Source organism: Antennarius striatus, chromosome 8, assembly GCF_040054535.1.
Source record: "Antennarius striatus isolate MH-2024 chromosome 8, ASM4005453v1, whole genome shotgun sequence".
NCBI classification, from domain to species: Eukaryota; Metazoa; Chordata; class Actinopteri; order Lophiiformes; family Antennariidae; genus Antennarius; species Antennarius striatus.
In genome coordinates this window covers 3,316,191-3,335,000 of record NC_090783.1, presented here as the reverse complement: position 1 = coordinate 3,335,000, position 18,810 = coordinate 3,316,191, and the positions used below count along the sequence as shown (strand labels likewise).

Sequence of the window (18,810 nt, the reverse complement as noted above, 5' to 3'; positions counted from 1 at the left end):
AACCCGTTCCCTCTGCTGGTGACGGCGGGCTCAGGATGCTGCTGCAGCCGCTGCTGGTGATGATGATGACGATGATGATGCTGGTGATGACGATAATAAAGCTGATGAAGGTGCGAAAGGTCATTAGGGTTGTGGCCCGAGTGCCGATGGGCCAGTCCATTCATTTCCCCGACCCCGCCGTCTCTGGATGCCCCGCCGCCGCCGCCGCCGCCGCCGCCGCCTCCTCCTCTCCGACACGCGCAGCGGACGCTGACGCGAGCGTGGGCGTAGCATCGGGTCAGCCGCCGCCACGCCTTGCGGGCGAGGTGCGCCAGGTAGCGGATGAACTCCTCGTAGCAGCTGCCCGGTTGGCTGTCGCTGGCCAGCGTGGAAGCCGATTGGTGGAGCTGACGGGCGCGCTGCTCCGATTTCATTAAGGCGTGTTCCCGCTGCTTTGTTTCGGAAAACTGGGTTGCTATGACAACCAGGCACAGGTTGATCATGAAGAAGGAGCCCACCTGGTGGAGGAGCGACACGGAACATTTCATCTAGATGTCTGCGCGCGCGCTTGTCTGTGTGTGTGTGTGTGTGTGTGTGTGTGTGTGTGTGTGTGTGTGTGTCCACTTACGATAATGAGGAAGATGAAGTAGATGAAGTTGTAGAAGGAATGCGCGTCCATGACGTAGTACATGATGTCTACCCAGCCCTCTAGAGTAATTACCTGCATGACAGCACACATACACACACACACACACACACACACACACACACACACACGCACACACACACACACACACGAGCTGGTGTAATCACAGTAAAGTATGCTGTGTCCCCCCCCGCCGACCCCCACCCCTTCAAAGACTCACCTGAAAAATGGCGATCCATGCATATCCAATGTTGTCAAAGTTGATCGCCCCCTTGTGCGGGTTGATTTCCCCGGCCCGACACTCGTTGTAGAACTGGTACCAGTTGATACACGGCACGGGTCCGTTCGCCCGCGGCCCCGCCTCCGGACGGGGGTCCTCGGCCCCCAGGAAACAGGAAGTCCCGGCCACACGGCGGCGAGGCACGTCTGAACACCTCAGCATCCCGTTCTCTCTCTCCGTGGAGCAGATGAAGGGGTGGTCGTCGGTGCCGTCCGGCCGGTAGTAGCCGCTCAGGAAGGAGATGTTGTACCGCCTGGAGAGGCAGGAAGTGGATGTAAAAATTCAAATTCAAATTTAAAAAAAAATTTTTTTGGGATGGGAGGACATTTATTTTGTTTCTGCATTTATTGCGGTAAAGTGTAAATAAATTATAAATCGACATCTGTCTCTGTTGAGAATAAAGAATATATTTATCGTACATCTGTGGAGTGACAAACAGAAGCTTTCTCACAACAAAACAGAACGCCTCCGGACAATTCCAGGTAAAACTCAGACATTTTTTCCCAACGATAAATCATTTCATTGACCTTTTTGTTTGGTAGAGAAAGGTTTGTTTTCTGTGGGCTACAAAAAAAAAAAAAAAACCCAAAAAAAACCAAGAGAGCAAGAAATACACGACTGCCAAAGGAAGAAATGAGCGTAGAGAAAAAATAAAAAGAGAGAAGAAGGGTGCAGTGGTGAGATAAACAATCAATTATCTGCGGTGTGTCGTTTGCTTTCCCTTCTGATTAGGAAAGGTCATTCTGTTGTTTATGACGCAGGAAAAAAACCCCCACATCAAATCCTTAACTGTATACCAAATCTGGTGAGGGATTAGTTGGCTAATTTCACCGAGTGGGATTGAGGCGTGAGCCGATAACATGATGAAACGACTGCTGGCTCCGTCACAGGATGGAAATAATGAACTTTTAACCTTTTTTTTTTTTTGTCAACATGAACATGTGATGTTTGTGAAATAAAGATTCACTCGGCCCTTTATAATCCTTTCATTCTTAAATCGTAATGATTCCATCATTAGAGGACGGAACACCATCAGACTGTTTGATATTGATCCCCTCTTAGAAATAACAGCTAAATAAAAATAAAATCTAGTAAAGGATTAATTGGATAATTTCTCCACTTAGGCGGTGAGATCGGTGCTTAGGAAAAAAAAAAAAACTTTTGGGAGTTCTGGGAGGTCAGCGGATCCCGTTGTTGTCACAAATGCTGGTTGCTATAGTAACTTACATCTTGACATCCTCTCCCATGAAGCAGCGGTTCCTCAGTAGCCCCGCCCAGAGCTGCACACCGACGATGCCGAATATGAAGAAGACAAAGAAACACAGCGCCAGCACGTTGCCCAGCATGGGAAGGGTGTCGAGGAGGAGAGTCACCAGGATACGCATGCCTGCCAACACACACACACACACACACACACACACACACACAACGCCACTGATAAAGATGCGCATTAAGTTTATTATCAGTCGTAGGAAGTGTCATCCATGAAGGGAAATCTCTCTTAAATGCATTCTGCTCAAAAACCAGAGCAGCGTAATCAATTGAACGGCAAATAGCATCGACTTCAAACGCTGATAATCGGACGCCACTCCGCACAGACGAGCGCCGACGTGAAATCTTTCCCTCTCACTGTTTCAAGACTTGGCTACTTCAAAACACACTCTCCAATTTTATTAGTACTCAGACTGAGCTGTGCAAGGTCACAGTATGGTGGGGGGAAGAAAAAAAACAATGCTATTTTGGTTGAGCTGTTAGGAACACAAGGAGCATCGAAATGATTTCTCAGACTTTGATCACAGCGTCCTGATTTGTTTACACAGGAATTATATATATATATATATATATATATATCACGTATCCGATCTGGAAACACAAACTAAAGTGACTCAAATCTGATTTAAAAAGATAAGATAAGATAAAAGACCTTTATTGTCCCACAGTGGGGAAATTTGTGGCAGATTTTAATTAGATTTCATGACACATGGAGGGCTGAGTCTGAAACTCTTCAACACGAGGACTTGAACCTCACTACAATCGCTGAACGGAGCTTCTAGTTCACATGTGTCAAACTCAAGGCCCAGGGGCCAAATGTGGCCCACCACATCATTTTATGTGGCCCACCAGAGCATAAAAGGTCAGAGTGTCTAAAGATAAATAGGTCCAAAGTGTGCTTTGACCAAAACTACATTTCCCACAATGCACTAATTAAGCCTGTTTTAACTTTGACGAAAACGTTTTGAATAAAGTTAATGTCCTAACTTGTGTTTGATCTTATTTTTCTTTATTCTCTTGGATAGTTTGATCCTTGATTGATGGCGTTCTCTGGGTTTAATAACCTGACAAATTAAAAGGATTATAACAGAACAAGAAAACGTGTTTTTTCTGTGCAACTGTAATGTTTGTAACTTGAATAAGTAATAAATTCAGAATTATTTAACATTAAGAAGTAGTTACACTTATTTTACATAAATTGAGTTACATTTAGTTAATTTTTTAAGTTACATTTGGTCCTTTGAGGACAGAGTTTTAAACTTTCTGTTCTAGTAAATTGGAGACAAACTCACTGGGAACTCTGTTGATGGCTCGCAGTGGGCGTAGAACCCGGACGGTCCTGATGGCGGATAGGCTGACGTTGTGCCCGTCGAGGGAGTACTCCAGCATTCTGCAGAGAGGAAACAACCAGCGGCGTGTCACCGGAATCCTGATCAGCCTGACCTCAGCAAGCCGTCAACATCTACAGGGAATCCTGCAGAATGCACTGCTGCTGAGATACATCGCCTTTTAACGACCAATCAGCAAGGGCTCTGTCTCCCAGGACCGAATGCTGCCATTGTCATTCTACAGCGCTATCACACACACACACACACACACACACACACACACACACACACACACACACACACACACACACTTCCGTACAAACACGCACGTCTGACATTTAACTGGCATTAAACAAGCGACGAAGATCCACACAAAGGACACACATGTACACACTTTTGGCTCATATTTAATGTCAAATGTGTGTGTGTGGGGGGGGGGTGTCTGTCAGACACTCACCCGACTATAACAATGAAGAAGTCCAATCGATTCCATGTGTCGCCTAGGTAACCACTCTGACCTACGACCCCAAGAGCCACCATCTTCACCAGCATTTCCCCGGCAAAAAACACAAAGATCCCATCGTCCAGAGCCTGTATGAAAACACACACACACACACACACACACACACACACACACACACACACACACACACACACACACACACACACACACACACAGGGGATTAGTAAAAAGTGATTAAGTGGGAAAAAATTAAAGCAAAAACTTTTGAGACCCTTGATAATAAAGTCATACGACTGAATATAATTGGTTTTTGGTTTCAGGTTGTGTGTGTGTGTGTGTGTGTGTGTGTGTGTGTGTGTGTGTGTGTGTGTGTGTGTGTGTGTGTGTGTGTGTGTGTGTGTGTGTGTGTGTGTGTGTGTGTGTGTGTGTGTGTGTGTGTGTGTGTGTGTCTGCTTTACCTGCAACAGCAAGGGGGTGTGGCCACAGGGCTGGAACATCCCCAGAGTCACGCAGTTCAGCAGGATAGCCAAAATGCTGACTCGCTCAAACCATGTGAGGGAAGGGTTAAGGATGGGCGGAGTCACAACGTTGATTGGAACAAAAAAATATTCATAATCAGCCCATTTGGTGAAGGACTCTCACACAATCACCACGAGTCGAGCGCACGTCTCACTTCAGCTGCACAATCAGGACGTTCCGGCTCCAGTACCTGTCAAGATGTTGCAGTAAACGCAACTCCAGGCTCTAAACACACCTTCAGAAACAACAGGTGACAGATGCTGCGCCTGTGCCTCATCCAGGGATGCTTAAAATGTGACGGATTGACAAACGAGAATCAGGTGAAAGTCAGATCAGGAGGTCTATTATTTGCACATTTAGTGTTTTTCGTCCTATTCTTCTGTTCACATCTCTCACTCGTGTTCAAGTCTGTGATTATCAGCCAATCGCAGCCTGACCCTCCCCCTTTTATCCTCCAATCATCTTTTGCTGCGTCCTTTCTGAACGTGATTCCGTTTGTCTGTACTTCTACTTCCGTGTTTTCACGCCCCCCTCCATCATTCGGCCATTCGCGACACATTCACCTGGTTTTTTTTTGGTGAGTCTCAGCAGCGTCATCCGCCACCACCTCCACCCAAGTCCGGACTCCAATGGAGAGTTTATCCTCCTGCTGCTCAGGTCAAGCCCTTCAATCACAATCTCCTCAAAGAGTCTGAGCGCCAAAGACTTTCTGACAGACTAATTATCACGCATCACCTGCAGCGACAGACTATTATCTTTTTCACTTTTCATTCACTTGTCTCTGCTGATTGAAATGGATTTAAAGGAAGGTGAAAACTTCTAGTCTCAGACTAAGGTTTTAATCTCACCTGAGCTGCGTTCACAAACAGTTTTCTTCCAAAATATCCTCTCTGATTGGGTGTTTTTGGGTGATATGTAGGTGTCTGACATATCACTCGAAACCATCACACCGAGATCAGGTGACCGGCGAGAACACAGCCAACGATTCAGTCGGTTTTCAATACTATTGAACCGTTCCTTCTTCCACACTCCTTGTGCATCATCTTTCCTCTGTTCCTTTACATCTCTGGTGTATCCATTCCCAGCTAAAGGTAATTCTTTAAAAACCCAAATGTAATGCCCAGGAGGTATACTGTACCGCTAGACGTTAAAGGTCCAGTCCTGCCTCATCTATCTCTCAGCGTTCTGGGATGACCTTACAAAATATGTGTCTGAGCGCTCCCATATAATCCCATGTGTAATTTTTTGCGTCTTACAGTTTGAAAAGTGGAGAACTGAGTGAAAGACTATTTATAAGGGCGTTAAAAAAAATGCAATAATTAGCTTAAACATATCAAATTTCAGCTTATGTCTTGAGCACAACTTGTGGCTGGACGGGTTGTCAAGATTAGGATTCACAAACAAACAAAAAAAGAAAAGAGAGAGAGAGAGAGACAGCCGGCGAGACGTTTAAAGTCAGTTTAAATGCAAACGTGTGCATAGTGTGAGTGATGGTGCGTCTGTGCTGCTTTTTGCAGGCTGTCAGACCGGAAGAACGGCTCAGAAGTGAAAAGCGGAGAGGTTTAAAAGCCAAAATAGTCTTAAGTAGAAAGTTAAAGGAAAGATTGTGTCGGCTTCACCCGGCAACAACGACAACAACAACAACAAAAACCACTGAGACGTGCACATACACACTCCTGTTTGTGCACACAAATGTGGAAAAACTGCTGAATAGATGATGGGGATGTGTTCAAGAGCCAAGGACGCATGGATGAATAACAAAGCCTGGAGGATGCACATGGACACACACACACACACACACACACACACATGTCCGCACACACAGATTCCCCTTGCTGGACACTTTGCTCTCAAGAGGGCAAAAAAATTAATGAGAGTACAATCCTTTATCACCCTTGAGACAGAGAGAGAGAGAGAGAGAGAGAGAGAGAGAGAGAGAGAGAGAGAGAGAGAGAGAGAGAGAGAGAGAGAGAGAGAGAGAGAGAGAGAGAGAGGGTAATCCAGTTGTCCTCCCTTTGCTGTGGTTGCCATGGGAACCCCCATCTCACCGTGGGAACTGACTTCTGAGTTTCACAATCCGCTTGCATCCTGTCTGCACTGGAACACAATTAATATACACACAAACACACTCCTACACACACACACGCGCGCGCACACACACACACACACACACACTAGAAAATGATGTCCTCCGGCACAATTCCCGCTGAAGCATCCTTCATTTCCTCAGTGCTGAGGAGGGTCGTTTTAATCCTGCTGTATAAGTTACAACAGCTGAGATGAACCTCTGTTTACATACACACACACACACACACACACACACACACACACACACACACACACACACACACACAGCGTGGTTAAACAATGGATGGGGCAGGGTCAAGGTGTGAGTGATGGATGAGAGGGGAGTCCTCCTCTGGTTTGGTCCATTTTTCGGCATCAGTGATGAAACATGGGGGAAACATCCTCTCCTCTTCTTCTCAGCTTCACTCACTTCATTCCTTCCTTTATCCCCCACACCCCTCCACACACACACACACACACACACACACACACACACACACATGCACACACACACACTCAACCTTTTGCTCCATCATCTCTCATTTTCCTCTCCAGCCCTTTTCCCTTCTCTTTGGCCCAATTATTTTCTCTTTGCGCCGCTCCTCCTCCTCCTCTCTTCCTTTATATAGTATGGGTACAATTTCCCATCTTCAATCCATATCATCCTCTCTCATGTTCTCCTTTCATACCAAACTACATTTTTCTCGTTGCCCTCCTTTTTTTTCTTCTTCTTCTTCTTTTTTTTTTTTAAACCATTGCCACCTATGGCCGCCCTTGGGTTTAGCTTTTAGTCTGTGTGAGAAACGTGTGACAGTGTCAGCCAACAGATAAACGACAGTTCATCCATCCATTTGCTATAACAGCTTATCCTTTACAGTGTCACATTGAGGGCTGGAGCCCATCCCATAATGACATCAGGGCGAGAGGCGGGGTGCCCTCTGGACAGGTGGCCGGATCATCACGGGGGCTGACCCCCAAACCACCGCCAACGTTACATGGATATCTTTTGGAATGGGGACAGGAAGCCAGAGCGGTGGGATGGAACCCACGCAGACGGAACCAAGTCAAGTCAGTTCTATTCACATGTAGCTCCAAATCAATCCCAGTGATATAAAAGACGCAGGTTTGGATCAATTCATTAATCTATCTCAACAATCCAACAAACTGGCAACATCGGCGAGGATGAACTGACTTATAACAGGCAGAAACCTCGGCCAGACCCCAGGATCAAGGTGGGCGACCCTCTGCAGATGGGGAAACCTCCTGGAATACTCTCGATGGGATGCTGCACTGCGGCGCCCGTAAACTACCACAACGCAAAGCAATTAAAATCACCAGAAAGAGGAAGGAAGAGGAGGAGTGACACAAGAACAATTAGAGATAACGTGTGGGGGAAAAAAAAAAAAAAAACATGGCTTGTTGCCACGGTTAAAAAACAAAACAAAAAAAACTGAGCAGTGAGACGAAAACGCTGACAATCGCAGGTTTCAAAAAGTCTGAAAATAATTTGCGTGGTTTCCCTTCATCCAACTCTTTCTCCTCCGGTGCCAATTCAGGTAATAAAGGTCAGGCAGACATTATAAATCAAATCAGATCACATCAGTCTGGCTTCTCTGGCATCACCCTCCACCCTTGGCTGGAGATCTACATGCTAAGGCCGGCGTGTATGAATGTTTTTTTTATGCAATGTTCATTAACTTAAAAGGATTGGACCTCAGGGACACGCAGGCCTTCTGGACACAGCATATGGACGGATGCTTTTTTTTTTTTTTTTCATGAATGCTTAGGAGAGTTTTGGATTTTCCAGCGTGGTGCTACCACCTCGTATCACACCCTTTATAAAGGTCAGAAGTTGTAACTTACATCTTTATACATCAGTTACAGCCATTAAGAAGAACAACTCATGGATATAAAGGGAAAAAAACCCTGAAGGAGACGTAGAATCCTCTTCCTGAATCACATGCTTGATCTTTTTTAGCGTTTCATCAAGAGGATGTCTCCATCTGACCCCCGTCTAAAAGCTTTGCATCTCTTTATTTACAGCTAATTATCATTTAACAGATGCATTGTTGTAAAGGTCCTTCTCTAATGACTTACTAACATTAATTTTCAAAACCAGCTGGGCCGTTCCAAAATGAGAATCATCCTTACGACTTTCTAAATAAATGTAATTATGCTGCTATGGATCCAAATGGAATTCTGTTAAGATATACCACCAAGGTCCAACATGATGGATTGATCAGAAATCTGATGCATATGTTCCAGACCATCAATGCTAATGAATTCAGCATTGACTATTTCTCCAACACTATAATCAGGTTTGAATAAAAGCTATTAATTCAGGGACATCTTGATAGCCAAAGGGTTGGCAGCAGCAGTTTGGTTCCAAGGACCTGTATTTGTTGTCATGACCTCTATTACTCCCCCCGCTTTTCTGCCTCGCACTATATTTAAAAAAGCAACAACGACAAAAAAAAAAAAGAAAAGAAAAAGAAACATCTCAAACTAGAACATTTATGTCCAAGGACACAGATGCCACTGATGCAAGAAAAACAGAATTTGTGCTGTGAAGAGACCATCCAACCACAAAATGAACAAACCCATGTAAGATGTTCAAACGCAACTAAGAAAATGAGCAAAAAGAAGAAAGTAATTACGAGATGCGTCTTAATGACAAATATATGACACAAATAAAAACTTCCAGTAAGAGGATTAAAGGTTTCTATTGAAACATGAACATTTTTAATTAAGAAAAACCCCTGAGGGCAATCTTGTTATTTTTTTTCTGTCAAAATTCTGCTTGTATATATTTTTTTTTCTTTTATTATTGAGTTGTGGTTATCTGATGGAGACATAATTTGAATAAGTACACTAATAATAAAGTAAAAAAAGAATTACTCATTCATTTTTTTTAATCCCAAATTTGAATTCACAGATAAACTCGTGACTCACGCGATGTGCTTATCAGTTAATGCTTGTAAGATAATTAAAAAACACACACACACACACACATATATATATATATATATATATATATATATATATATATATATATATATATATATATTCATTACTGGGGGTCCTCCTGGTTCATTTAAGTGCTACATTAAAATGCAGTCCAATGTAATGCTGGATTACGGATCTGTGACGCATCGGTAAATGTTTTATTAACCATTAAAAAAGCCATTAGTTACAATTCAAAAACTACAACAAGGTTACGTACTTATCTGATGTCAGGAATCGTCAGCTGTGAGCTGATGCTTATGAATGAACAACCTTTCACTCATTCTAACGCTCTTTGGGCTTCATGCACACAGACCTGATCCAACTCAACCCATTAAAATTCACAGAATATCAGATGTGAGAAACATTTTTTTTTTTTTTTTTAAAGATGAGCCGAGTGAAGTTACTGTCAAAACGTCAAGTCCTCGGACTCCGCCTCCTATGCCTATGACAGCTGGTAACCATGGAAACACTCACCGGAATCATGTTAATTGGCTGAAATGATTGTGACATCTCCAGCGTACTCCCAGTAACACCTCTTCATAGCCTTCATCCTCTCAATATCACGCCGTGACCCGAGAGGCAGTTTGAGAAAAGTTTTTAAAAAAAAAAAAGGGGATAAATGGAATGGCAAAGGACTCATAAAGGGTAAAGACAGAAGAGAGAGAGAAGAAAGAGAGGGAGGACAGGCAAGCAGGGGGGGGGCACTTGTACAGGAGTGACAGATACAGCATTTCTCATCCTTAAACAAAAGGAAATGTTCTGAATGTTTCATGCACTACTGAATAACTTATGTCCTGTGTGTGTGTGTGTGTGTGTGTGTGTGTGTGTGTGTGTGTGTGTGTGTGTGTGTGTGTGTGTGTGTGTGTGTGTGTGTGTGTGTGTGTGTGTGTGTGTGTTTCTGTTGGTGTCATGCGTTACACTTCACAGGAGCGTGATGGAGACGCCACATGGAAAGGCGTCTCCTTTCCAAACAAAAGATGAAATAATTGGGATCCGTGTAGCTTGGTAGGAGTACAAGAGTGTTATGTAATAGCTAAAGACAATCCTGTTATTGGTGCAAATAAATGCCTACTGTAGGGTGGGGGTAGGGGGGTGGGGTAAATATGGAATAAAAGAGGGTGGTATTTCAGAGAGGAAGGACAGGAAAGGAAATGAATTTGTTAGATGTTCTGAGTCCAAACAGGCAGAAAAGAAGTGCAGGGTCACATGAAAAAAAAAAGGGGCTTGCAGCTCTTGGGGACTACCCCCCCCCCTCCTCAAGTGTGCTCACATTAATGTCCCTGTCGAACAACGTCCACCCACATTACTTCCCCCGCAAGATCCCTCACTGTAGCGCGCACACACACACACACACACACACACACACACACACACACACACACACACACACACACACACACACACACACACACACACACACAGTAAAACAGCGACAAAAACAGGGACAGGATTGGAGGAGGAGGGGGGGTGTCCCAGTTTGTCCCAATATGCGTAAATTGGACCAGTAGCCGTCCAGCGTGGACCGGCAAAAAGCCCAGAGAGACGCGCAGACGCGCACAAAAACAAAGAAGTAAGCAATCGGAAGTAAGCAGGCCATCAGGGCAGAGCTACGCTGTTGCCAGGCAACCAGGTGATTCCTCTAAAGAGCCTCTCCGTGGGAGATTCCCTCATTTATGTGAGGGCATTCACTTGCTCGTGTGTGTGTGTGTGTGTGTGTGTGTGTGTGTGTGTGTGTGTGTGTGTGTGTGTGTGTGTGTGTGTGTGTGTGTGTGTGTGTGTGTGTGTGTGTGTGTGTGTGTGTGTGTGTGTGTGTGTGTGTCTCTCTCTCTCTCTCTCTAAGTGTTCGCTTCCAAGTCCGCTGAGTTGGTGTCGACGCAGCGAGCGCGCAGCCTTCTGGGATGCCGCCACACCAGGGGAGGCTGTTGTGGACTAGCCCCCCCACCCTTCATGACATCTGTAGTCCCCCCCCCCCTTCCTTCTTTTCCTCCTGATGTACATTTTATTTATTCAGCAATTATGTATTTATATTTCATAGAGTACACAGAGTGCTGATGGCGGCAAATACCCACCGATGCGCACAGACTGAATGAAACACAAACACGGATGCAGGCGGGGGTTGGCAAAAACACCGACAGTCATAAGGAGTGGGAAATACTCCGTTTTGGAAAGCCTCGACAAATCCCTGAGGTGTTGCTGACGTTTCTTCCTCACGGTTCGGAGTATTCATAGCCGCGGCGCGCACACTTGCGCGCCGCGGCGCCGCGCCTGAGCCCTCCGCGCATTAACACGTTGACATGTGCGGCAGGAGCGCAGCGCGGCGCAGACAGAGTGACAGACGGAGAGGTGAGGCGATGATGACACAGGCAGAGCGATGTTCGGGACGTGTCATGAGGTGTTTGGGGGTTGTTTTTTTCTTTTCTTCTCCAGCTCCTTCTGCTGTAGAAACGGAGGCCGGTAACAATGCGACTGACAGGCGACTGTAACCCTGGAGATTCATTAAGGGCTTGTCACTATGGAAACCTCCAATCAGGGGAGGAATGTTGGCCATCTATTCTTACAGCTAAGGTCCAAGGAAATACCTGAGGTCCTCCAAACACACACACACACACACACGGATATGCACATTGCTGGCCTTCCATCCATCTCCCCTTGTGTTTAAATGTAAAGTAAACATTTGGGCGCTGCGCGTCTTGCAGGTGCGACGGTTTTGAGAAAGTGCAGAGCTGAAACTCAAACAGACAGTGTCTCTCACACGTAACACACACACACACACACACACACACACACACACACACACACACACACACACACACACACACACACACACACACACACACATTCCCAGTGCTTCAGGTGCACTCCAGGCGCTGAAGGATATGGGTGGCAGACAGCTCGAAGGCACCAGGAGCGGGGCGGGCTGGTTTGGGTGAGCGCCAAAAGTACCACTGGTGCTAAAGATGGGTATGGCAGCTCCTCCTTCTCCTCCTCTTCTTCTTCCTCCTCCTCCTCCTCCTCCTCTTCTTCCTCTTCTTCTTCTTCCTCCTCCTCCTGGTAGTGCTCCCTCTCCTCTTCCTCAATGGAGACATGCACTTTCTCCCCTTCCTCTTCATCATCCCCTTCCTCCTGTGTCGCTCCCCTGCGCTGCTCACGCAGGTCTGGCTCCTGGGCGCCTGTCATGGCCATGCCGTGAACAGCCTGGACCTAAAAAAAAAAAAAAAAGGAAGGGGGTGGGGGTGGGGGCACATGGGGTACCGGAAGCTTCCTCAGAAAAAGGCCACCAAACGGACGCGCTTGGGTGTTATCTGTCTGGTGCCGGTGCGCTATCTTCTGCCTGCATGGCACCGAAGCTCCGAGTCATGTTGACTGTCAAAAAGCCTGCAATCCCGTACAGGAGACCATTTACCCTCCAGCAAAGTGGCACGAAAATTAATGCTCTGTGCAACTCAGGGGTAAAAAAAAAAAAAAAAAACACAAAAAAAAACTGGAGACGAATCACAGGCAGAAAAAAAAAAGGTTTCCTTGTGCAGGAAGTAGAAATCTAAATAAATGCAAACAGAATGATTAAGTAGATCTGAGCAAAGGTGCAAACAGTGAGTCAGTGCAGACTGCAGGAAGCACTTAGACCTTTCGTTATAATCCTACAGCGGTACAATTCAGTGATGACAACAGGCCATTACTGCTGATGTTTTTAATCCAGACTGGCTTTAAACAATCCGGACATAGAGATGAAGTAGCTTAGACAGCTTCTTTTTTCCCCCACATCGCTGTGAAGTGGATGAACACTGATATTGTCCCTTCTTCAATTTCTTTTGTTATCATTGCTGAAATATCTCCCCCCCCCCCCTTTCCCTCCAGCATAAAATAGAAGATACCGTCGAGCTCATGGTTAAATTTTACGCGCTGGCTGGAATAACACGTGGAAACGGTCCTACTGCCTGACTTCATTTTTTAAATTATTGCTGGATTCATTTCCTGACTTGAACTTTCTTGCTTGGTGCAGGAATGGAGTTGGAACATGTTACCATGCATGCTTGTTATGCGTGTTTGCGCGCATCCCAAGGCGCATCGGTTTATTCCAAGGTGATATTGAAGCGGAGCAAGAGAGGGACAGTCTGGGAAAAAGTGTCAGGACAATAGATGTACAGGCCAACATGAAACCAGGCAGAAATGTGTGCTCTGCCTGCAGACAGTCGGGACAATAGCAGAGCTGGCATGCAAGTTCACAGACTAGATGAGTGCATCTGTGTGCGTGCATTTAATGACTGAATCTGCCAGTATCCGTCGGTCCTGACTATTTTCATTATGGGCACGTATCCCAGACTGTGTGAAATATCCAGGGCCGCAGTTTAAAGGGTTTTTTTTAGGGTTTTTTTTAGATAAAATAGTCGCTGCAGGGTGGAAGTCAATTCATCATTGGATAGAAAAAGGAAGCAATTCTTCTGCAAGGTTAGAAAGCTGATGATTAGTCCTATCAAAACATTTTAAAAACTCATTATGAGTCTCCCTATCAACAGCCAGGTCGTGTGGAAATTAAATCGTCCTATTAAATCTCAATTATAAAATATATCTGCACCTCTATAGGGCCTCCGAAGCCCCATTAAGCTTTTTGTGCATTCGCCGTGAATGCTGTCATTAACAAGGATTTACATCGGCTGCTTGCTCAGTCAGATCAGAGTAAACAAATCTCCACATATTCAAACATAGTCTCCTATCTTTGGGGGGGATATATGGAGCCATACAGGCCAGCCGGTGTCAAACAGGCTGCTGACGTCATCTCTGAGGTTACAGCATTTCCCAGCATTGGTCTGGTTTAGAAAAAAAACTAATTACCCCTATAATAAACTGTAAATGATGAAATTAAAGTCTAATCATTTTAATTAACACAATGCAGACCCTCCATAAAGTATAATCAGGTCCCTAACTTGCCATGATATTGTCACGTTATGACTACCTGTAAAAATATAACTGCATTTTCATTCTTTTTTTTGTTGAAAGCACACCATCACCGACAACGACCGACATCAGCATCAGGGGGGTCTGGACATCTTTCTATTTTACCACAAGCATAAACTCGCTGGAGTCCGCAGGACGGAAGAGCCAAGAAAAAGTATATCACAGCCCAAAATATGACAAACTTTATCAGCCGTCCTTACCGAGGAGCAGCGTCCATCCACCGGCGTCATTCACTCCGGGTCCGCCGTGCGCCCTGCGCTCCCGGAGCCCCGCTGCTCCATCTGAGAGCAGCCCGCTTGTCCTCTGCGTTGTGTCCCCCCCCCCCCCCTGACGATATCCAAACTCAGTCCGTCAGCCGGGAGGAGGAACAGGAAGGGGGGGGGAAATATAGAGGAGTGTGACGCATAAGTTTTAATAACTAGGAAAAGTCATGTTAAATATGAACCCGCGGCTTCCTCTGCGTCCGCGTCCCCTCAGCCGCTGGGCGCGCTCTGCTGCCAGGTACCGGAGTTCAGGCGCACCGGGGAGAGGGAGAGCCGCGTAAAGCCACCCACACACGACCGGAGATGGAGGGATTTACCTTCACAATAAGGCGGAACAGACCCGGAAGCTGCCCTGAAACGACTTAACCATCTTTTTTCTTTTCTTTTTTCAGCACACCTATCGAGCCAAAATTATCAATGCATGCGATTGTAGGGTTAGGAGTAGGCTGGCTGCCAAGGCTGGAAGACAGGATGTTAATACCAAGTCTGTTCTCTGAGGTTTTCAGTTAGCTTTTAATTTACTAGAATAGAACTGGAGCCCTTTTAAATTCAATCGATCCTGATTAAAATCAAAAGCATCACTTCCAACATTTATATTTACATTTGCACCTGCACCTAAAAAAAAAACCCTATAGACCTCTAAATATGCCTGATTTTATTAACCAGCTTTCATTTATTCATTTATTACACCCTGTACAGCAATTTTTAAAAAACTAATTTTTATAAATCTGCATCTGCACTAAAATTTAACAAGCTTTGCTGTGGATCCAGATCCAACCTCCCACCAAGTTTCATGGAAATCCATTCACCAGCATTTGCCTGATGGCTGCTGTCAGGGAAAATTCACTACTGTGAGATGATAAAATAATAATGATGCAGACATGAATCAAAGCAAATCGTAGCTGAAACTGAGCTGATCCAGTTTGGTGTTCATTTGACATATCTTCAGAAGTTACCGAGTTGTATCCTGACCAAAAACCGCTGTCAGCGGGATATAATTTCTTCTAATAACTATCAAACTAATGCGATATGATTCCAATGTGAGTCCAGATTCTTTCAGACTACTTACTGCTTTCAAACTGAAACGCCATGATGAGGAAACCGAGCTGCTCACGGAATGTCATTTAGTTCTGAGTGTAATTGTTTTTTCCCTGGAACATGGCAACCTCAAAGAACCCCCCCCCCTCCCCCCATAGGAACAAGGCCACTTTGTTTCCTTGGCAACCATAAGATTAGCTGTGAGGCTGCATCTGCATACAAAAAAAAAAACCCCATTAACGACTAAATATTTGCTAAGTAAACCATCTAACAGGATTCCATTCAGACTTGTGGAGGTGATCATTTCACAGCTGACGCCGATCGGAACCTCCTGGTGTATTTTATTGCCCTTCTTAGCTCAGCCCAATGAGCAGCTGCCCCATCACAGGGCATTAGTGAGCATCATTCAGCAGCATGGCTCTGCATCCTTTATTTTGAAAGTTTGCGCTGGAGGAGATTTTTCTTAACGCCGGATAACTTGATGCTGGAACAAGTCAGAGCATGTGACTTGTCCCCTCTCCTCTGCACCCCATCCCAGAATCCCTCTTTCTCTCCCTAACGAGTTATTTCACCAGCCAGCAACCTCTGACAGCCGCTGTCATGTGAGAGATGACGCTTCACATTCTCACGCAGCGGCGATGTCGACTCACCAAACCCTTTATGGTCTGTCACACAACAGGAATTACTCAGCTAATTATCAACGCAGAGACATATTAAACAATAGATCCATCATTTATCATCAAAACGCACTCAGATCCTCATCCTATAGTGGAAACTCTTTGCATTTTTATTATTTTTTTAAAATGCAATGTTTTTATCATGACTGGTGCTTCCATTGGCGATCTATTCTGCAGCATCTGGTGATGGAGAATTTATTGCTACGCATAATTTATTGAAAAGTTTGTTGTTCCTATAGCTGAGATGAAATTTAAGATGTAAATGTCAAAATCTCCCCATAATATAGCACACAAATTATCTAAGGTGGCACAAGAATCCATCCCAGAACACGTCCCTCCATCTCCAGTCTACTTGCGTGAACGTGCTTTAGTTCATCTCCACTATCGGCCACCAGAAAGCTTTACTTTATTTTTAATCCGTCTTGTAAATATCATCTTCCTCATGAGTCCTCATCAAAGGAAGTACATGCGGATCTTACAGTATATGAGACTGAGTCTACAACAACAAAGAAGACACACAGAAAAAGCAGGATCGGCATCCTTGATGTCCTAAAATAGCGATGGAATTTAACTACTGCTCATTTTTCTCGGGGCACCACAAATTCCCTGGAGGCCCCCCCCCCCACTCGCAGTCCCCGGATCCCACTTTGGGACCTAATATTAGCAGCACAGCGTACAGCTGATCTAAGCAGGCAGCCATTAGGGATCGCTCATGTAAACAATCCCATAAAAACTTTTTAATATCTACGTAGGACTACCAAATAATTTTCCGGGGATGTTTTGTTTGACATTTACTCTGAGCTAGACATGCGAGTCCCACGGTGGCTCTGGGAGGCTAATGCTCATTACACAATAAAGACAGCTTTGCTATTCTTAGATTGTATAAATGAGATTAAAAGGACATTTTGCTATGTGGGAGGAAAGCCGTGTTGTTTCCCGCTTATACTGAGTTTTTCCTCTCCACGGTGGTCGCTCTCAGAAATGTCAGACTCATTCCGATGAATGTTAAGACTCAGGAGTCATGACTCGGATCCCAGCGTGTTCCTGTCCATAGTTAGCATTCTGGCTGTTAGGCAAACTAAAAACGGGGTGTACACGAACGCAGACACTATTTCTGAATATTTAACGGTTCTACATGTTATTGAAATATTACATTTATTTAGATTACGTATTGAAGAGCCCTTATCTGTTCACCAACAGCTACCAAGTTGGCTAATATTTACGTTGTTAGTTTATTATAACAAGAAGCCAAGATTGCCTTAGGCTATACTCTTCAATGTATTAAATTATTAATATTTAACTTGCAATATGCTAAAATCTAGCACGTTAGCCCACTGATTTTAGCAGGTTAGCGTGCTATGTTGCGTGCATGCATTTATAATCATGACTTTTAAATTTAGGACGTCAAGATTTTCATCTTTTATCATATTTATCATAAAAAGACAAGACTACATTTTGTTTCTTTGAAATCCGGTGATTAGCACATTTATCTTATTATTATTGCCATTTGTTCTAGAATGGATTTATTTATCTGAGAAATATATGTGTTTGCCTTAACGGTCTGATGTTAAAGTCAAAGTTTTGCGAATACAATCAGAATTTAGTGTAATTAGAGTCAGAATTCTTATGACAAAACTCTGAATTCTGAATGAGTGAAATCAGAATTAGGAGGTCAAATTACAAATCTGACTTTTATTCCTAATCCCAATCATCCTCCTTACTAAACATCTTTAAGAGCCTGACTGGACCGCTCCCCTCCACCATGGCGGCGGTCATTCCATCAGTCGACCTCCATCCACACCAAGAACCAGCAAACCTGCTTTAAACCAAAATGGATCATTTGGAATCTCCATCTTGCTGATGGCGACCCAATAATCTAGAATTTAGTCTTTATCCGGGCCTGTGAAGTGCACGCACCATGATTACTCCAGTCCAAACTGTTGGAATCACAAAACAACAGACCAATGCTGCTCCAAAAATGACTCGACGAGTCGGGGCAGGGAAACACCGTGCAACACCCGACGAGCAGCCGGCCGGCGCCGACTCCTGGCAGAGATCTCATTAAAGAGTTCCCATCCGCTCCATCCTGCTCACACTTACTGTCTGGTGAAACTCGTGCAGGACTCTTTCTGCTCCACAGGATCATTTCATGCATTTTTTACCCCGGCTCTGTCAGTGTGGTGTGTTCAATCATGGTTTACATTAGTCACACACACACACACACACACACACACACACACACACACACACACACAGAGAAATACATTCCCTCTGTTATCAGTTGAGGATGGGTATCTAGGCCAAACATTATTATCAGAG

At 44.7% G+C, this 18,810-nt stretch overlaps 1 protein-coding gene across 2 annotated transcripts in view; it reads right to left on the bottom strand.

Annotated features, from left to right (window-relative positions):
• LOC137599782 (voltage-dependent T-type calcium channel subunit alpha-1H-like) overlaps positions 1-14,999 on the bottom strand; it is a 36,780-nt gene extending 21,781 nt beyond the window's left edge. For both annotated transcript variants that reach the window (XM_068320917.1, XM_068320918.1), the window contains exons 1-9: positions 14,714-14,999; positions 12,440-12,761; positions 4,427-4,521; positions 3,963-4,096; positions 3,470-3,567; positions 2,133-2,292; positions 846-1,158; positions 608-700; positions 1-497 (exon numbers count right to left, since the gene is read on the bottom strand). The exon at positions 1-497 is cut by the window's left edge and continues 116 nt beyond it. In XM_068320917.1, the coding sequence (XP_068177018.1) occupies positions 1-497; positions 608-700; positions 846-1,158; positions 2,133-2,292; positions 3,470-3,567; positions 3,963-4,096; positions 4,427-4,521; positions 12,440-12,761; positions 14,714-14,743 (1,742 nt within the window). In that variant the 5' untranslated portion in view covers positions 14,744-14,999. The remainder of the gene's footprint in view (positions 498-607; positions 701-845; positions 1,159-2,132; positions 2,293-3,469; positions 3,568-3,962; positions 4,097-4,426; positions 4,522-12,439; positions 12,762-14,713) is intronic.
• Positions 15,000-18,810: the final 3,811 nt, after the last annotated feature.